The sequence below is a fragment of the Papilio machaon genome, chromosome 8 (assembly GCF_912999745.1).
Source record: "Papilio machaon chromosome 8, ilPapMach1.1, whole genome shotgun sequence".
Lineage (NCBI taxonomy): Eukaryota > Metazoa > Arthropoda > Insecta > Lepidoptera > Papilionidae > Papilio > Papilio machaon.
In genome coordinates, this window is record NC_059993.1 from 2473625 (window position 1) to 2494789 (window position 21165).

At 32.5% G+C, this 21165-nt stretch overlaps 1 protein-coding gene across 3 annotated transcripts in view; it reads right to left on the reverse strand.

Moving 5' to 3' along the window:
• Window positions 1-21165, reverse strand: part of LOC106720737 — a 53507-nt gene that overhangs the window by 18960 nt on the left and 13382 nt on the right. For 2 of the 3 annotated variants that reach the window (XM_014515491.2, XM_014515492.2), the window contains exon 3: window positions 2572-2664. In XM_014515491.2, the coding sequence (XP_014370977.2) occupies window positions 2572-2664 (93 nt within the window). Of the gene's footprint in view, window positions 1-2571; window positions 2665-12246; window positions 12435-21165 lie in introns of those variants that run through there. The other variant, XM_014515496.2, reaches the window with a different exon arrangement.

The following is a 21165-nucleotide window of genomic DNA, read 5'->3' on the forward strand; positions in this document are numbered from 1 at the left end:
AGCGCCACGACACACTTCTGTAAACGTGCCTAAACCATGGACAAATGCAATTGGTACATTTAATTATCTATCTTATTCACTTAAATTATATAATGACATTGTTTTATGTTAAGGAATGATACATTTGTTTTAATAATATGCGATGATTATCATAATACTGGCAACGTGAATTTATAATAAAGATATTGAACGGTTTTAAAAAGAAAAGTACATTTCGCATTAACAAGAAATGTGTAAAAGTGTTTGTGTGCGAGTTTATTAACAACGAAATTATAAAAAAAGATACCGATTACCTAATTGTTTATGGATTTATTTTGGAATTTTAATGTGTTTAAAAATTTAAATTTAAATTAATTATACACAAATGTCGGTGTTAAATAAGTTTGTGAATACAGCCTTATAAAGTTAAAATTGTTGAGATAGATTTGTTATATTTTATCATTCGGATTTAATTCGACTATTTAAGCATTAAGTAATCACTAGATTATATGATTAGTCCTTTAAGTGACGTGTAAACTGACGTCATGACCTGACGTTCTAAAAATATTAATTAAATTTGAATATAAAATATTAAAGTTATATCCTACTAGTAAATTTCAAAATTGTATATTAAACATTTTACAATTAAACTAGTAATAAAAAGTTAGTCGTTAAATTAAACAAAAGTTTATTATGTTGTATACCGTTATAAGAAAGTTGCAAGCTTTGTAGTAAAATGTTTAATTAGCGGATGTTATCTGCACAGAAAGCGATGGCATTGTCTGATATCTTTAATGTTTGTTGTAAATCTCACTATACTCAACCAGAAAATATGTCCACATTAGCCCACAGAAAATATTACATACAAAAATTAATTATAATTAATTACATTCAAATGATATTTAGGTGGCAATATCTTATAATATTCGAGGTCAAAGTTCTACGAACTCGTTCACGGTCTCTGTCGTTTGCGAGGAGCGCTAAGTTTAAACTAAACTGAAATAGTGCCCGCACGTGACAGTGGCGCCACCGAGCAATCTAGAGCTAAATCTAAAATAGAACAATGCAGTTACAATCTGATCGTGTTTCTATTATTAATCCGTTATTTAAATAATGAAAATAATCGAAATTATTTTTAAAGTTGTATTAAATAATTTAAAGTTAAACTTCTTTCCTTTACATATACACCATTTTTGATAACATACATTTATAAATCCGTTAAAGGTAAATGAAAAAATATATGCATTTTCTATCCTAAAAACAATTTACGTATGTCTTGTATAATAAAGTAAACAATAACTATAGGTACTAAAAATAAACAATATGTGATAAAGAAACGAACAAAACACAGACAATGGCAAAGGCGAAGAGGAAAGTCCATAAAATAGATAGGAGAGTAGAGGTAGCTAAATCATGCCATTCTATAGAACCAGTTAGACCAGTAGACTGGACTGAACATTAAATCCCAGCGAATCCAGGCTCAAGTAGTGAAGTAGCTATTTTAAGATTCCCTAACGCTTTATGTATTAAAAGGTCTTAAGTACACTTTTATGTTTGTACATAAATAACATTTAATTATTAAGTAACTTTCATATAACTTAAGTAAAGTAAGCAAAGTGTTATGTGAGACCTTTCGTATAAAAGGCTATGTAAATCTACGATACCGATTTTAATCGCTAAGCTAAGTACAACAATGTCATAAAGGTTCATACACAGGCTCGCGTCTCCAAAGTTCGTTAACGAGCTAGTCGTCCGCTACTTGTTTTTTCAAGATCGTCGTAAAGTCGCTACGATTTTCAAGATGGCCAAGCATATCTATACAGTTGACATTTGGCAAGTCCTCTGCCTGTACTGACCGAATAGACGCGGCTCGCGTCGACGAATTAACGTTGAGTGTATGTGTTGATACTTGCGATGCAAGTGTACAATATTAGTTTCAAAAGTTAACGTTATTTATGTACAAAGAGCATAAATGGCAAACACAATAAATGATGTAATAATCGTACGGATAGCTTCAACTCTTAATGTTCAAAAACAGTCACAAAAATAAGACATGATCAAAACGTGCTTAAATATTATTTTGACGAATTTACTTTTGAAGGAGGCAACGAATACGATGCGGTTCTTTGTATAGAAAAGGTCACGTCTAATCGAACAATCTCAGACCAACAAGCGGAGATGATTGTTCTTTTTAAATCTAGTCATGATGCAGCAATTCTATTATTATTTAGAACGATTTGGACCCCTTAAGCATAACTTTCATTGTCATTCATGATCATATAAAATATCAATTGAAATGCACTTTCAACTAGATTATTAACTATTAACACGCTTTAGCATTATTCAGACCTAGATTACATCCTAACAGATAAGCTCTACAATAATTAAATTCAGTTATCAGTTATTATTCTCTCATTTTTGAGTGAATAACAAAGAAACAATATCATATTTAAAAAAAATATTATCTTGTACAGGAATTTAGTTATTACTTATCACATATTTTTGTCTAATCTTGGACCCATAAGTTATGGTTTATTGAAACCTTTTATGGATAAATTTTGTGACTTTGCTGTGATAAAAACATGCACTTACCTTTAATGCGCAAAAAATACAGGAAGGACCAAGACAAGCGTGGCCGGTGAGCTCGCGGAAACTGCGCCGGAAAATGTCCAGATGCCACAGAACCTGTAAATTTACAATGATTTAATTACACAAAGTAGTACTTATACCTAAATGTCATTTAATTGACAGGAATTTGAATTAAAAATTAACAAAAACAATTATCCTATAGTTATACTTTTCCATGTTATTAGAAAATGTTCTTACATTTACACATTGAATCTTATCGTCCAATTATATCTTATCTAATATATAAAATTCTCGTGTGACAGATTTCGTTGCAATACTCCTCCGAAACGGCTTGACCGATTCTCATGAAATTTTGTGAGCATATTGAGTAGGTCTGAGAATCGGCCAAAATCTATTTTTCATACCCCCCCCCCATTTTTTTACTGCGCGCGGACGGAGTCGCGGGCGACAGCTAGTCTTAATATAAAATTCTCGTATCACAATGCTAGTTACCATAGTCTTCTGAAACGGCGTGACCGATTTTTATATGCATATTCAGTAGGTCTGAGAATCGGCTATCTATTTTTTTTATACCCTTCTTAAGATTTTTAAGCGCGCACACGAAGTTTTGGACAACAGCTAGTATTTATGTAAAAGATGTGTTACATCAGTTATTTGCCATTATTTCAGGTTTGCAAACGCCTAATAATTTTGATACAGTTATCCAACTGAGTTAAACGATAAGCAATTTATTAAGAATATGTAAATATCAAATGAATAGCAAAACAACAATTAAAAGAACATTAAAAGCTTTCGTGACTTATAGAATTACCCCATGCTCTAGCAGGTGAATACTTTATTGTCTATTTTTCTATCCGTTCGTGTGTTGTGTGCACGTACCCTTATTAGGACATCTGTTAAAAACTTATAATGACTTTTAATTATATCCACATGTGCAATAAATTGACGTTATTTTTATTCCAAACATTCAATTATAATTGTAAGATAGGTTTATGATCGGAAGCACACAATGTATAAATTAATAATATTTAATAAGCGCCTACATAAAAATTTACCTTTTTCTTTATGGTATTCGCCAACCAAAATTCTAGAAAACCAGGTTTTACCAGATTAATATTTATACATTGAATTTGACAGATTTTTCATTGAATGAAGAAATTTAACAAACGTACCATGTTTATTTTGTTACTATTTTAATAATACGCTGGAAGTCTTAAGGATTATGTCGTTGTATGCACGCGACTCGACATTCGCGTCAGGTGCAACGCCAGGTGGGTTCGCAAAAACTGCAAGGCGACGAAAACGGTCTCGTATACATGCCACCTATTCCTTAGTACGTGGCTGAGACACGTGTGTATTTAAAATTTATGATGCGTCTGTTGCCTATAACCATATGCACCGTTTAATTGTAACTGGTTTGTAAAAGGTGTTACAATACAATCGAAATATTATCATAAAGCAACTTTGTTCTTATCACATTATGAAAAATGCGCTCAAAAGTAACTTAAAAAAAAAACAATTTCAAACAAAATGCACTCAAAAGTAACGTAAAAAAACAATTTCAAACAAAATGCACTCAAAAGTAACGTAAAAAAAACAATTTCAAACAAAATTCACTCAAAAGTAACATAAAAAAACAATTTCAAACAAAATGCATTCAAAAGTACCATAAAAAACAATCTCAAACAAAATACACTAAAAAGAAACAAAATAATGTCATGAAAACTTCTTTCTTTCTTTCTTCTCTCTTTCAAAAACCCTCTAAACTCTAAAGAAAGTTCTCTTCTTTCTTGTAACATGTCTATATTGTATAATTATTGTTATTTCGCAGTCGGTTTCGGCCTAAGTAGGGACATAAACGTAAGTATGTCTAATACATCTCAAATATAAAATGTCACCTATTTACTTCGGCCGACAGAAGAGAGAAGAAAGAAAGAAAGAAGTTTTCATGACATTATTTTGTTTCTTTTTAGTGTATTTTGTTTGAGATTGTTTTTTATGGTACTTTTGAATGCATTTTGTTTGAAATTGTTTTTTTATGTTACTTTTGTTTGAAATTGTTTTTTTTACGTTACTTTTGAGTGCATTTTGTTTGAAATTGTTTTTTTACGTTACTTTTGAGTGCATTTTGTTTGAAATTGTTTTTTTTTTAAGTTACTTTTGAGCGCATTTTGTTTGAGATAGTTTTTTTTGTTTTGAAGTCGGCTATTTTTTTTTCTTAAAATGTTTGTTTTATTTCTCAATTTTTAGTGAATTTGAAGTTTAATTACAAATTTCCTTAATACGTATAAGGACATAAATAAGACAAATAAAGAAAAGGACTTTCCTATTTAATATGTGTGTACTTCAATTCAAAAACTAATTTAGAGTACACCAGATAACCACTTATCCTTTAAACAATGAAATAATTATCAAAATCGGTATACAAATTGAAAATTAACGAACTAATACATCGTAGCGTGCTTTTAATTTTGTCCAGCCGCGCGCCGCAGTAGCATTTTTCGAATGCGCGTAGTATTTAATAATTTAATATCTTCCAAACTATTGATCAGAATTACATAGTTTAAAGGCTAATGTAATCTGCATTTAATACTCTAGCCATCAAACATATTTATTTGGATAAGGATTCATATCGAATATAATATAATAGCGCCGTAAGCTTACGACGCTGTTTTTCGTGTGCAATTTAATCGAAGTTTGTTCATAATAACATGGTTTTTGTGAGACATCCATAGATGATAGATATATGCCACCTGAGACTTTTATTTAGCAAATTTAAGGATCTATAATTACTCGATACATCATTTTAATGTAGGTCATATAGTTTGACCTACGTAAGCCCAGAAAGCAAATTTGTGCTATTCATTGTAACGCGATGTAGCATTTTTCGTTTCCGCGTAATTTTATTCTTACGATATCTCCTAAACTATTAGACAGAATGATATAGTTTCAATTGCAAATATAATCTACATTAAATTCTCTTGATAATGAACATATTTATTTACATAAGGGTTAATACTGAACTTGAATAATAGCGTCGGAAATAGGGCAAGAATTTAATTAATGTTTCGTAAAGAAAAGAATGGTTATTGTGAGAAAACTATAAAAGATAGATATATGCTATCGCGGACTTTTATTTAGCACATTTAAAGAGCTACAATTCGCCATACGTCATTTTGATGTAGGTCTTATAGTTTAGCCTACGTAAGCGCTGAAAGCAAAAATGTCCCTAATTTTCGCAACAAATTTTGAAGCTATATTCAAAATCTACTAGTCTTCTAGTTATTTAAAAAAAAAAACAAAAAAATGGGACCCACCTGCAAGCACTTCCTTTCGATTAAAATAATTTTTATCAAAATCGGACCACCAGGGACGGAGATTCGCGGTAACACACATAAAAAAAAAAAAAAAAAATTCAGTCGAATTGATAACCTCCTTCTTTTTGAAGTCGGCTAAAAACTTTATAAAACTTCTCAGGTTCTTGGTATCTGTGAAGACGTTATGTTTTTGAACTTAACAATACATCTAACTTCTAAACTTCTTTTCAAAACTCTTCAAAATTTCTAAATTAAATCTACTTTTACACGTTAACGCTAACGTGCATAATTTTTACTTTTGTATATCACAGAGCTAGTAGTTTAAATATTATTATTTATTTTATTAATACGTTTATTTTTTTATTAAATTGAAGCGGTTTATTTAAACTACAAAACGCATTTGAATTGAGATATAAATCTTTCGATTCAGTAAACTATATATATTAAAGTTCATCATAAGTTTAATTTTATCTATCTTGAGGTATCTCTGGATAGTTGAACGGCGGATCACCTGCTATGTGAGCGATGCGTGGTGTTTGCGATTGTTTCGGGCGTCTGGCGAGCAGGTGCTACCAACCCGTTTGAGCAGATGTCGGGACTTAGACACTGATGTTTCTCTCCAAATTATCTCACGTTTGTTTTTATTTTTGTGCAGAGTGAACCGCACAGAAGTTATGATGCTTTTGTTTTATTAAAGTACCTTGTTGTTATTTTTAAATTGCAAGGAAGATTTTTTTTTCAAAAGAACTGTTTGTAAAGTGTTCTATAGTTTTAGAGAATTATTAGTCAAGATCATCTCGAGCGAATTGCGCGCTAAAGTTACCAAAAACCAAGTGTCAGATAGCTGTAGTGAGGCGACGTAAGCGTTGATATTTGACATGTCTAGTGCTGCGCCGATACACCGGCACAGTGTTGATTTTTGTCTCTAACAATAGATAAAATTACATAATTTATGATAGAGTCCAAGAGGCAAGGCTACACTTTGTAAGCTCTACTGCACCGCCTTGATGGCATTATGGTGACTTCTGAGAAACGGCATCAAGTATCGTACAGTGTATTAATGCTGATTTTTATAAGTCACGTACCTACCCGGAATACTCGTTAAACTTCCACCGATTGTTACCTGTGTCTTTGGCGGTGAAATAATCAAATTACACCAAGTTATATTTTTAATACGGCGGAAATTTTATATTGGCTTATCACTTTCAAAAAATTCTAAATGTTTAAACACTACTTGATAATACTCGTAACTATGAAAGCGTACTGAACATGGCTGCTTTGCTAGCTATGAAATTGTATTTTAATTTCTATATTTAAAAGTACAGTGTTAATGTCACAGTACATCATAAGTACATTTGGAGATTCTTCAAGTAAATACAGATGTGTCTTTAAAAATAATATTTAAGGTTTATTTAAATTATGTTATCTATACGGCGAACTGTCTTTTGTGTAAGGGGCTTTTTTTTTCTTGACTCGTGAAGACTAGCTGAGTTGCTAATACACGCATGAGGAGAAATAGATAACGAAACTTGATGATTTCGAGAACAGGACTAAGTAATGTTTGCACTGATAAGATACTTTTTATGCCCGATACTTCACAAACTATATATGGATGTAATTTTTAATTTATTTAAGCCAGCGTTTCTCAAATATTGTCTACTAAGTGTTAATCTTAAAATATGAAATAACTCCTATAAATCCGGTTTTAACATTCTGAACAGCTTAAGAACCACTGTCGTACTCTAGCTTTTAACGAGTTATGTCGGCGAGCGTGGCGCGTGTTATAACGGGACTTAGCCACTAAATAACAGTTCATATGGCAATTCTAATACTAAGTATAATATAGTTAAATATAAGCTCTCTGAAATAATAAAATAAAACAGTTTTTCTCAAGTTTAATTATTTTCTTAATATGAAAAAAAACATTTAAACCTTTCTATAATTATTTTCAACCAGCATTAAACATTTTACTTTGCTTAGTTAAAACTATATAGGTACTTTAATTTTAGTCTGAAAACACATTAAAAAATCACACACAACCACTATAAAAATATTTTAAATCAAAATGAGCAAAAATACAGATAATCTTACACAGCTTAGATTAGACACGACGACGCAGGGATCTTGAAACTGCATTACAACATAGTACTTAACAAGAACATGATCAATTCTCGGTCGTGTATTAACTACATGTTTTTTGTGTAGAGATATTGCTTCATTAACGTAGTTCCCATTATAAGAAAAGCAGTAGAACAGAGGGGAAAAGTATCTTTACACGAGGAACTCACTGATGCGGTGCATACTGAATTTATTATCAACGAATGAAAACCACAATTTGATGGCTTGTGACTCGCGTGGGAATAGTGATATCTTTCATCTTAATCGAAATATAATGTACATAACCTAAATATTACTAATAAATAAACTAACTTCTGTATATCTATCTTATATATATGAAAGAAAGTCGTGTTAGTTACACTATTTATAACTCAAGAACGGCTGAATCAATTTGACTGAAAATTGGTGGGCAGGTAGCTTAAAACCAGGAACCGGACATAGGATAATTTTTACCTCGTTTTCTATTTTTTATTCCGCGCGGACGGAGTCGCGGGTAAAAGCTAGTATATTATAAATGCGAATGCTTAGATGGATGGATGTTAGTTAGAAGGTACTAACGGCTTAGTAGATCTTGGTATAGGTGTAAAATACGGTCTGGAAGAACACATAAACTACCTATTACCCTGGAAATATACATGTGTGAAATACATACATTTCACCGTTTTTTTATTCTGCGCAGACCAAGTAGCGGATAAAAGCTAGTATACATAAATACTAGTATGATCTATTTTTTACAAAGGACACAATATTGTTTAATTGTTAAGGATAAATATTATATAAGTCATCATCAACCTGCCCTTATCCCTATGGAGGGTCGGCACAGTATGTACTACTCCTCCATACATCTCTATCAGCCGTCATATCTGAATTTACCCCCTTCTTACGCATATCCTCTTTCACACAATCCATCCATACTTTCTTTGGTCTGATAAATATTATATAAGTACAATGACGATAAAAATATCATTCTAAAATTCAACTATTAACATTTTTCACACAACTGTACATTATTCTAATAGATGCACGATTATTCCTAATAGATTAACATACAAGGTAAGCAGTTTCCGTACATTTTATTGGGATTGGTAGAATTTTATGTTTGAACTTGTTGCTTATGAGAATGCAGTAAAAATATAATAAGACAACCATACAAAGATTTTAAGCACGAAGTATAATGATATTATGATAAATGACCCCATTTCGCAGTTTGCCACAATTGAGCGAGTGGCGACGGAAGTGAATTTGAATCAAAAAATAGCTAGTGCACTTCCCCTCCGGAAGTGACGCTCCTAAACTTTTTACCTGTTCATAACTTCGCTGCATGACTTGATGACACAATGCAACCTTTAGAGCAAAATTTGCACCTGCTTAAGCTATGTCTATTTCACAAGGAATCGAACGCTTGTTGTTTGTTTATTAAAAACTTTTTGGAACGAAGTTTTTTGGTATCGCTTTAGCAGTTATTTCTTGTAAGATTTTGAAATAAATTGATGACTAATATTTGTTAAATATAAGGTTAAAATTGATCGTTACAAACCAATTCCTCGTAATTTAACGATTTAGTATGAATAACGATTAACGTTTTTTATATATGTATTAAATAATAAGATTACTTACCATCAAGTAAAGTGCGTTTGCTACTTTTTAATTAGAAAAGTAAGGCAATTTGTTAGGATAAGTAATTTCACGAATTATACCAACTGTCTGCGAATCTGTGACGCAACTGTACCGTAACATTGGTCACGCTTTGTTAAAGTAGCCAAAGAAAACATTGCGAGTTCGTGTATCAAACGCAGCAACACTTTTTGCTTTTGTTAGCTACGCTTTGAATAAATATCGTTTAACAGTAAGAAATACAAGTTGTACACAGATCAATATCTTTAAAGTTCATTGATGAATGAAAAAAAAGAAAAAAAGACCGGTTATTAATCATTTTTGTGCGCTATTTTTAAAAGCATATTTTATATATTTTTTAATTTAGGTATTTGATGATAGAAATCGTAATTTATTTTTTATTATAGCAGTAGTAGTAATTCTTGATTTTAAAATTTAAAGAAGTTGGGTACCAAAAATGTTGTTTTTCCGTTTTGTTACTCTTTAACTTAAAATTTGATTGGCAGTGGTTTATAGTATATGCCTACATATGACATAATCTATAATGTTTGACTAACAAAATAAAGGAAGCTCTTTTGATACAAACATCCGCCCGCCTATGCAATATCGTACACTTCTCACACTTTCTGCGACATATTACCAATATAACGTGAGGTAATAGTTGGAAATTGATTTTATATAATACGCCAATGATATATTTATTATGTTTATATTAAGTAAAGATTATCACATAATAACTACTTTGTTTGGTTTTCTCTTTTTCGTTAAATGTAATATCGGAATGAGATGTAATGTAACCTTTTTAAACAAAACTTAACCTTTTTTCCACTGTTAAAATGAAGCAAAAACATAAAGTTGAGGTATTGAACAAGTTTTTAAAGGCTGAAGACTTGAAGTACGACTTATTAAACAGGAAGCCAAGATTTTTGCAACTAACACTAAAAGAATTTTTTAAATACATAATAAGCGTGTATTAAGGTGACTGTAAGTGGTAATTTTCTACAATAATTTTAAGTCTGTTTCGATGTCGTTTTGAGTATTAATTTTCTTTTAAGTTATATAAAATGCGGTAAAATAAACTGGTCACTAGTTACCGGTTAAGAATGTGGCTTTAAGTAAAAATTATACGAGTATATTCAATTGTAAAAGATATGGAAAAATCTTACTATAATGGTCTAGTATTCTATAAGAAAATGGGTCAGTCGTAAAAATAATTATAAAGTAAATTTGGGTCGATACGATTGAACTTTAAAGTTCTACTTTAATAATTTAATGGTATTAAGTTTTATGTATTAAAGAAATGTTTTACGCGAATTAAATAATAATTTTAAACAAGTCAATTTGTCAAAGCAAGTTATGTTCTATAATATAATATAATATGTAAGTAATTTTATACGCTTGACCAGAGTCAGGTCATACGAGACATTGGTTGCCGCCATTGAAGAACCGGTCAACACGCGGTCTCGATTTCCCAGAAATAATCATATCTCAAGCAATTCGCTTTTTACGCCCACGACTAATATAATGACGCCGACTCAATAAAATGTAGCTTATTGCAAATTTGCCAACTTTGCAGAATTAAATTCATTTACTTTGAACGGTCATTGTTTTATCTTTCTGTGAAATGCTTCATATTCGTGGATATGTATTGTAAAGTTATTAGTGGCTTCAGTATCTTATTTTTATGTTGAACTCTATTTGAAATGAAGAGATTAAGGTTACTTCATTTACGCTTAATTGACGCTCACTGTTCCGAAACGAGACAAAAACATGAAACTTTAAAAGTTACTCATCGTAAATTTTAAATGCATTTCGACAAAACTTCCCTAAGTGGTGCATCCCTTTTTTGTTTGAAATGGGGGGATCGGCCATCCGAAACGGACCCTACCTGTACTTAAATGTATACCTATACACGAAATCCCAGTCCGTATAATTACAAACAAACTACTACGAGTAAAATTACTACAGTCGGCATTTGTCTCACTTCCGCAAACGTGAAAACTGGATTCAGATATACCTTCTCTTTCGCTCGCGTCCGTTGATGTCTTTTACAGGGCGTTTTAAGGCGAAGGGATAATGGAAAATATGAGGTCCAGGTAGGTTTTTGAAGGATTTAAATGTCTGTATAGAACGTTATTATGATATAGGATTCGAGTAATTTTAATATTAGTATATTACATGAAAATAATAATAATACCACGTTACTAAATAGTTAAAATGAACTAATAACTTTTTTACCACAAAAAGAAAGTGAAATTGGCTAATAGAATGTAATGAGTACAAGTTTAGCTTTCTTATATCATTATTCGTTGAACATCGTTTAATTTAAATTTAGGGGAATAAGGAGACGATTCGGGATGCACGGCCGAGGCATCGACACAAAACCGGCCAGGATTCAATTATTATACACCGTGCTATTTTCGGAACTTAAGAAAGATTGACACACGTGCACAAAACTGCTTTAAGATAAATGAAAGTTAATTGTTTACGTATTACAATGCCATCAACATACGGACATATAAAGTATTAATTTATACAGCAATAGCACTATAAATAGTTAACTATTTAACAAGTAATTTCATTTATGTTTGTGATTATTTTATTTATTGTTTTCTATATTAAATCTTACCTTCGCGCTATGAAAGAGCGCGCTGCTTTTGTTCATTTTAGCTTTCGTCATTTTACTCGACCCTCGTAAATAATCCGATCAAATGTCACAACACAATACACTTCACGATCAGTACTTCCATATTGTCAATAATCTTTAATAACACTACGAAACGGAAACTCTACATCGGAACAGTGTTTACAATAAGAGATCGTACGTGGGAGTGTAACGATGCGCGTACGACGCCGGCGATCACAGCGCCGCGGCGCGGTGCGGTGTAACGGCGAAACACCAGTCCGGTACAGCCGCCGACCGCTACGGATTCAACTCCGTCTACGGTCCCGGGCGAAGGCTTTAGCGGCCATTTTGTTTTGGGACACGGGAATACAACTTATCCTGCTTGTGTCGAAAAATAAAACAAAGACATCTTAAACCTGTTATTCATTTTATATAATTTGATATGATACGTATGCTTTTTTAAATTTTCCTTTTTGTTAATTAATGGTTATTTTACTGAATTTAGGATGTATTTGATAGAGCATACGATTGGACTAAATAAAAAATGCAACGTAATGAAAAAGATGATGAATACTTTTTGTAATGAAGTCTCTAGACATCGAGATATAATAAAGCGTATACGACGGGTATACATATATCTATTTATACCTGAGGGAGTTTGAATATACCTTTTCAGTAAGCTGTGGCAGGTGCATCAAAGAAAAGAGCGAATGTACAACAGGGATTATTGTAAGATGAACCCTAAACAAAGCAGAAAATCTTTTCAAGCGCACTTTTTGCTCATGAATTTTTATAAATACAATTCGGTTATGTACGTAATTTTTATGTAAAATAAAAAATAACTGCCCATCAAAAGCAAATAAAAATCTGTTTCTGGTCTTATTCTTCTACATTCGAAATCGAAATATATATTTTTTTAAAGTTATTTCCAAACATGGTACAATGTTCACTTAATGCGCAGATAATATAAATACTATACTAACAATTAAGGTTAACTATGTTTAGGTTCAAAGAGTTTGTATATGGTAAGATAGTTGTACGCTCGTTTCAATTCCTATGTAATTGCGTCGACGCCTTAATTACGTGCTTGCGCCTTGTTAACTTTGAAACATTACTACTGACACCTTAATAATTATCTTAAGTTACGTAACTTATTATGAAAAACATGATTATTATAATTCGTTAAGTGTGAATGTTTAAAATTAGTTGACAAACGCGATTTTAAGTGGCTTTGTAAATGTAGATTAAGTAGAAGAAATCTACACTATGGATCTCCCTTTATGACCAATTTACGACTGTGAGGGCGGCATTAAGATAGAGAAAAAGAGAGTAAGACATCTAACACATACCTTCTTTGATTCTTCTACAGGGTGTAAGTTAATTATATATTTAACTGTCTTGTACCTACTAAAACAAAGTCATATAAAATAAGGCTCATTATTATTTATTCTAAGTATGCAATTTACCAGTTCATTTGCGTTTTTTGTAGATTACATTCCAATAAATAAGCTATTTTAATCTAATTTATTAATGAGTATGACATAATTTACAATATTGTTCCTAAATTATTTTAGTATAACAATTCTTGGTTGACATAGATTTTAATCCATCATATATCTATGATTAAAGGATAGATAGAAATATATATTTTTATAAATAGGTTGCAGTTTATTACAAAGCATTCTTGTGTTCCGCATATGACTTAAAACAATGCGTGCCATTTATATCATTAGACGACAAACAAAACTGTGCTGGGCAAGATTTTGTTTCATAAACCTACTTGTCTCGTCCTTTTGTAATAATATACGTACAGTGAGCAAACCGCATGTTTCTGAGGGTCTATAACAAATATTTGCGATATGCTTTCACGTAACGTCATCGACAAAACATATGTCAAAATTTGTAAAAGGCTTTGTCGATGACGTTATGAATACTTTCGCGCAAATGTTCTTGTTAGGCCGTCTGGTCATAATAACATGCCTACAAGAATTTCAATTCACCTTTAATTTCAAACCAGGAACACAAGTTTATTAGTAGTAATTATGTATTAAAATTGAAGGCTGAAAGTACCACCCAGACTTACTAATGTACTTAAAATATCTTATTTTAAACTTGCCTTAGTTTGAATTTAATTGTTTGTGTTTCACAAATGAAACGTATAGCAAATTGTCCGGTCCTTACAAATCATTATTGAGTCAGAGACATAGAAGCCTTATGTTTAGGGCCTGTCGCAACATTCCTCGCGGTAAAGAATGTAGAAAGAATTACATTAATAAAAAATCCAGGGCCGTGAGCGAGTGCGAAGCCATGTCATTACTACTAACTACAGCCTTTGACTGTTTAGAGACTGGACCTGTCACGCACGAACATTCCCTTTGGCAAAAATCGAACAAAACTTTTTGAGTCAACTTGATACCAAATAAAAAAAAAATCATAGAGACGTTGCAATTTTACGTAAGTGCATGAGTGTACCTGTGTGATTATCGTCTGTACCTCACCCGAAAATTGACAAAATTGAACTAGTACAACGATGGCTCTTAGCCAAGTCCGTTTCTCTATAGTCAAAGGAACTATAGGTGCAACGGCACGGCAGGCGCGTCGACATTACACAAATTGTGATAATCAACGTCTGTCAAACTCATTACACATTACTTTCACAATTATGTTATTACTCATAATGCGTAAATTATAATAAATACTTCGATATTTCTTTAGAATTTATACTAACATTCTTAGAAATTATGTACGTGACTTGCTGTCGATTGTATATGTTTAAAGTCACAATAGTATTAATGAAAAACTACGATTATACTTTTGTTTTGAGATTGTGTAATTTAGAAATGAACTAATTTTAGGCCCACTTTAGGAATGTATGCGATAAAATAATCTGAGTTATTTCATAGCGCGGTATAGTAAAGATATGAATTAAGAAACGTGTGATGTGATTCCAACACATGGAAATGGCATCGCAAGTATTAGTCTGTACCTACATACAGAGTGTTCAAACTTTCACTGAAAGTAAAAGTTAAAACCAAAATATACGTACGCCTAAAATGTTTTCAACGTTTGTTACACAATACTCTCCTATATTAGTGGTAGGAAATTTACAAGCCTTTTGTACAGATTGATCACCTGAAGAAAATTATTCTACGATTTAGCATCTTGTTTTAAGCTATGAAAATGTATTATTAACTGCTTCAAACCAATTATCTATACATTATAATTTTTTCCTGTTTTTAACTATGGTCCAAAATTAATCTCGAGCACCGAAATGGTACAACGTAACCTTTTTTTATAATGATCCATAATCCTGTAATATTCTCTTAACTATAATACAATCTGACGTTTCACGCTTCCCTCTGCATCTCTCGTAATGGACCAAAACCAATTACAGTCTTCTTTTATTTCTTAACAACCGGTTCTAAGGCGACCCTGGGCGATGCTTTCAACTAAGACAGTTAACGGCAAATCGATTAGATAAAAGTGTGTTTATGGAAATTGAAAACACATTAACGTCGGCAATATAATAAGAAAGTAACAATATTGCCTCTCATTTCCACAGGCATTTTACATAGAGTCAGAGATGTTTTTTCATAATCCCGAACAGGATCATCTAAAGGATAGACCACTGTCATGAATTGATCTTTGTCACGGATAAAGGAAAAAAAAAGAAAGGCAAATTATTTTAGCCGTACGCAGAGTTACCTATTATTATTATTACTCTAACCATGAAAGTACTGAGTAAATACCAGGTAATTCCTAGGTAGGTCCTGGAAGCCACATCGTAGCCTTAAAAAGAGTACATTTACTTTATTAGAGAGAAAAAAAAACTATCTGTTAATCAACGTAGCTAGACATCCATTAATAAAAAAAAAATCTCTCCCAATTATATTTAACTGACCATGTTGAATACAACGCACTCACAAACTCTGCCCATACGCCAGAAACACACGTGCTTACAATTTCAACACGAATTTTGACCGGTTTCTATACTTTGTTCTTGTCTTTAAAGCTGCTATCTCATGTTCACGGCGTATTTTGATGATTTGAAGTCGCTACTTACGTTATTCTAAAACAAACCTAAACTAATTTGCATAAGGACTATTATTGAATGAAAATTACATTATACACTATACCGTACGAGTCTGTAGTAAGTCATAGTAAACCAAAACAAGTTTTGTGCTAAGTGGAAGCTCAAACTTAACACAAAAGTTGTTTACCGTTAAAGAATCGTCTAAATATAGGAGAAAGCCTATAAAGAAAACCGATAAACAATACAAAAAGACACACTGTTCGTCTAGTTATGATTCTACGTCGTTACATATTGCATTAGTCTCAGGTAGGTATTTAAATAGATTTGCTTATGTCTTGATATTGTCTTAAATCTAATCAAACTGGCATATTATAGTTGAATATACTTATTTTAAAAATGTAACTAGGATTGGTTTTACAAGTAATTTTTATCCATATTTTAAAAGTTATCATAATCTTTAGATTATTCTTACTGGATCACCGCGTCTGCAGTAAATCAACGTAGCGCCTGTCAAATCAAAATCTGCAATAATAGTGTTAACGTATTTTGCCGTTACCTAGTCGAAAGAAAAGATTTAAATAATTCGCAAAAAAACTTGGTAAATTAGAAATTTTTGTAAAAAATGTACTCTCAAATCTGTCACACAGACACACTGTTTATGGTATATTCTTCTCTTTACGTTGCCATGGGTTCAAAAGCCCTAAAATATCGCAATATACAATACGTTTTGATTGATTTGATCTTGCACGATTTACTCACGTATGTGATTTGTTTTCGTTGAGCTCAGTTGGCGAAGGAGGCGCATCGTTGCCGAGAAGCTATTGTTTTGTTCGTTAGTATTTCCCAGATTGATAAACTTTCCAGGCATGGTATTACAAACAAACACCTTATTGTATTAAGATCCATAATAACTCTACGTTATTCTCACGGTACTTTCATTCATGCATATAACAGAGAACAATTTGTTAAATCTCTACACTAAACCAATTCTTTCAAGATTGGTTTTGTTCAGTAATGAGTTGCACAGAAAGGATTTTCACCCACATTGAAATTAGATAGGTGTTGTTGGCGACGAAAAAGAAATTTCGCTGTCTACTAATACGTCACGTAGAAAGCGAGCGTGAAGGAATGCTTAAATTAATCTATAACATCTAATACATTATGTTTTTATTATGTATAAGATTGCAGTATAAGTTAAAGGACCAATTAGCACGTACTAACGAGCAATTAAATAAACACAATACTGTTTTTATTCGCGTTACAAACAATTGAATTGTTATACTAATAGAAATAGCGTTTCAATAGTAATCACTTTAATAATCATAATAAAATGGATTTTATTTGTGCATCAAACGTCAAAATAAGTGACGTAGGCGTAAGTTTTTATAACATCGTATATTACAGCGATGTAATAAGGAATCTATGAAGCGCAACCAGTGGTATGACTTCTCACGGCGATCTCGACTCGCACTGGCTGAGCTGCGCAGGCGCCGACTCGTGGGAGAATCACACCTACTCAACTGTTGTCCATACGAGTATATTCTTCGTAAAATAGATTGAAATATATTTCGATGGACTTTTAAAATAGAACTACTATAATACAAGAAATAACTACTAGCTAATCTAGACATTGTTAATACTGTCTCTGGTGACATTAAAACGCACTCTTTTTTGATTGATTCGGTTGTTAGGTTGCAGCTTTATAGGTTAACTTACTATTTTGCTTATACACGTATAAATTTAATAAAACGTTTAAAATATTTAAAAAAAAAAAAAGTTCTACAAAACTAAAAAAAATACCAATAGTACTCTACTCAGTAACCACAATAAATGTAGTAGTTTTAGGTTCGAGCGAGAAGAATGAAGTGACCGCGATCCCACAGTCACCCTCTATCATAAAACTATACAATTGCGTTTATGTATATCACATCCAATAAATTGTGAATGATTCGGTTGGAGCATGCTCAGAGCAGCGCAGAGTTGCTCAGAGCTTACTGTGTAAGTGCAATAAAAGTTAAGTCGAGTTGCATAAAATTTCTTCCTTCGACTATCCTTGTGGCTTGTTTTTATTAAAAAAAAACCAAAACAAAACCACAAACACAAGTTGCTGGAAATAATTATGTGAACTTTGCAAACACTGACCACATATAGCAAACTTTAACACGCACCTGAACTATAAAATTACAGTAATTTTTCTGTGCCAGTATTAGAGAATAAAAGTTAACATTCTCAGTGCATTAGAATAGGAATCGTATGCAAGTTACGGACAACCTTTGACCGGCCACCTGTCCAGTAATTAGATCGCTACCCAGCCATGGCCGGAGTCTTGCTTGGCTGCCCTTCCCACACGTCTTCACTCCTGAGACCGCGCCCCGATATGACTCCGACGCTGAGATTAGAATTGGTTACGCTACCGTAACTAGCTGTTTATTTCTCTCCCACGTTCTTTCATAACTTTAAGAAGTCACTCAAACATATAAAATTAATGTTACTTGTAATAAATAAGTAACAAAGTTTCTTTGAAAGAACAATATTGTCCCTGTACTTAAAGTAAATCTATTTGAAGACTGACCAACAATAAGAACTTGTTATTTATAATCTCTAAGTCTTCTAGTAATAAACCTCATTTTTTTAAAGGCTACGTGGAAATTAGAAGCTATAAAGTTTGTCAGGAATAACGTACAACGGTCGCTTCACGAGCAATGTTTTACGAACAATGGTGGTTTTTTCCGCGGTTAGTCACACGCCGCACCGAATCCAACGATACTGCTGAGTCATCACAAGTCGGGGGTCGAGGAGATACGGTTCAACGAGCACCGAGTGTGCCAGGAGAAAGAAGTCACAGTGCAAAAGATTAAGAAAATAAGTAAGAAAGCAGCTTTTTTATTGACAAAAATTGCAAAAAGTAAATTGAAAACTCAGTTTGATTAAGACTTCATAGAAAAGATTTATCAAGTAATACATAAGTTTGAAATACATAAGTACCTCCAAGTTATAGCCCGTTGAAAGTCAAGTGTATCAAAAGGTCCAATAGAGCGTTAAATGTTTAAAGGGGATGATTAAACTAAACAATAAGCCTTCCGCGACGTCGACCCAATGACGCGAAACCCTGCTTTTGTTAAAAATCAATTTCATACGGTTATCACATCCTCTTTCCTAAAACTTTTCTTGGCGTATTAGAAGTAAGAAAAAATTAAATTTCCAATTAATAAAACTATATGAAAAGAAAGTATATGGATGCTCTTCACATAGCGTACATTGTATCTGCACCCAATAGTCTATTTTCAAACGTGCTAATCGTTACGCATAACAACGACACATTCATCGATTTCGTAACCTCTTGTAACAAGCAATCGTTAGATAATGTCTACTGACAAATCTGTAGAAGGTAGCGCGGGTACATTAGCATTTATTTACACCGCACCGATCCAGATCTCAATTCTCACACATTTCCCCGCCGCACTGTATGCACCGCCGACCCACAATGGAACATTAACACATGCAAACCCAACGAAACTTTCTCACAATTCATTTATAAAACATGATTAGAACGTAACAAACAAATGTTGATATTCTAATTATTTTAACATTAGAACACAAATCATTATAGATAGTAGGAAGAGCTAAATTATTTCAGCGGATCGCCTTTACCCATTTCCGGAGGTATCACGGTGGTCCAAAACGGAATTGTCTCAAAATTACACGCTATGAAAAAATTAAGATGACATAATTTGTCAATTTGTGTTCCGTCTCCGTTGGTCTCAAGGGAACTTTAAGGAACATTGTTTAACTATTTTTAGTCAGACGAAAAACTGTATCTACAATAAAAATAGCATACCTAACATTTATTTTCACTTTTAGACAAACATAATCTTTTCATATTAATAAAATTGAAATGTCCGTATGTATTATAGAGAAAAAGGCATATTTCTTACTATTGCGATTTGCGATGCTGGTAACAAAAAAAAAAAAAATTGTTGCCTGTGTGTCTGTCTATCTGTACATTTTTGTCAGCAAGGCTGCGTTTGTTCCGGGTAATCTCCGGAACTTCTGGACCCATCTTGACGTGTCAAGGGACACCCGGATGGAACGAAGTTACTTTCGATTAATTAGTGAAGGAACCAATGTTTATTCTATGAATAAAAAACTTAAGTCTTCACAAGAAGTACAATTTATTTCTATGAATTTTCGTTATATATTGTCACGTCGTTGCCATGGTGAAGTAGCGCTCATTCGTCGTTAACATACTTACTATAGCAAAAAGTGTCGTGACAACTTTTCGTAAGAATTTTTTCCGTCTAGCCCCCTTTCACAACGCGCGATAAGGAACTTCGTTCCAAAAAATTATCTACAGAAAATGTTAAGGACTAAAATTCCATACAAAAACGACCGTAACACCTGCGTTAATTAGCTAGTTCCAAAACTCGATAAGATACATTCTTCCCTATGCAAGTAGATAAAGTAATTACAACATGGATGCATCAAGAAATTAAATTAAAGAAGGGCATCGTGTGAGGTTCCCACGATTGTTCCTTCCGGAGGCGCCGACCCGTGACCCTACCGTCTTAGCCCCACCTCAGAAGTTCAACCCGACTAATGCAATTTTTTTTAAATGATACCATGAATTTGATACCATAAAAAATCCGCTATTCGGTTTAAATCAATTAAATATACGAGTACGCTCAAACATCTCTAACATTTGCTACAAAAACTATCGAGCGACGGATATGACGGGAATAAACTAAGAAGCGCAAGATGGAATCTCAATTCTTAGATAGAATGAGCCATAAAAAAACTTTGCGTAATAAATCACTATTGATAAATAAATTGCCAATACAATAAAACCTTTATACAGAGCACGATTTTAGCAAAAGATTTTCCTTCTTTTC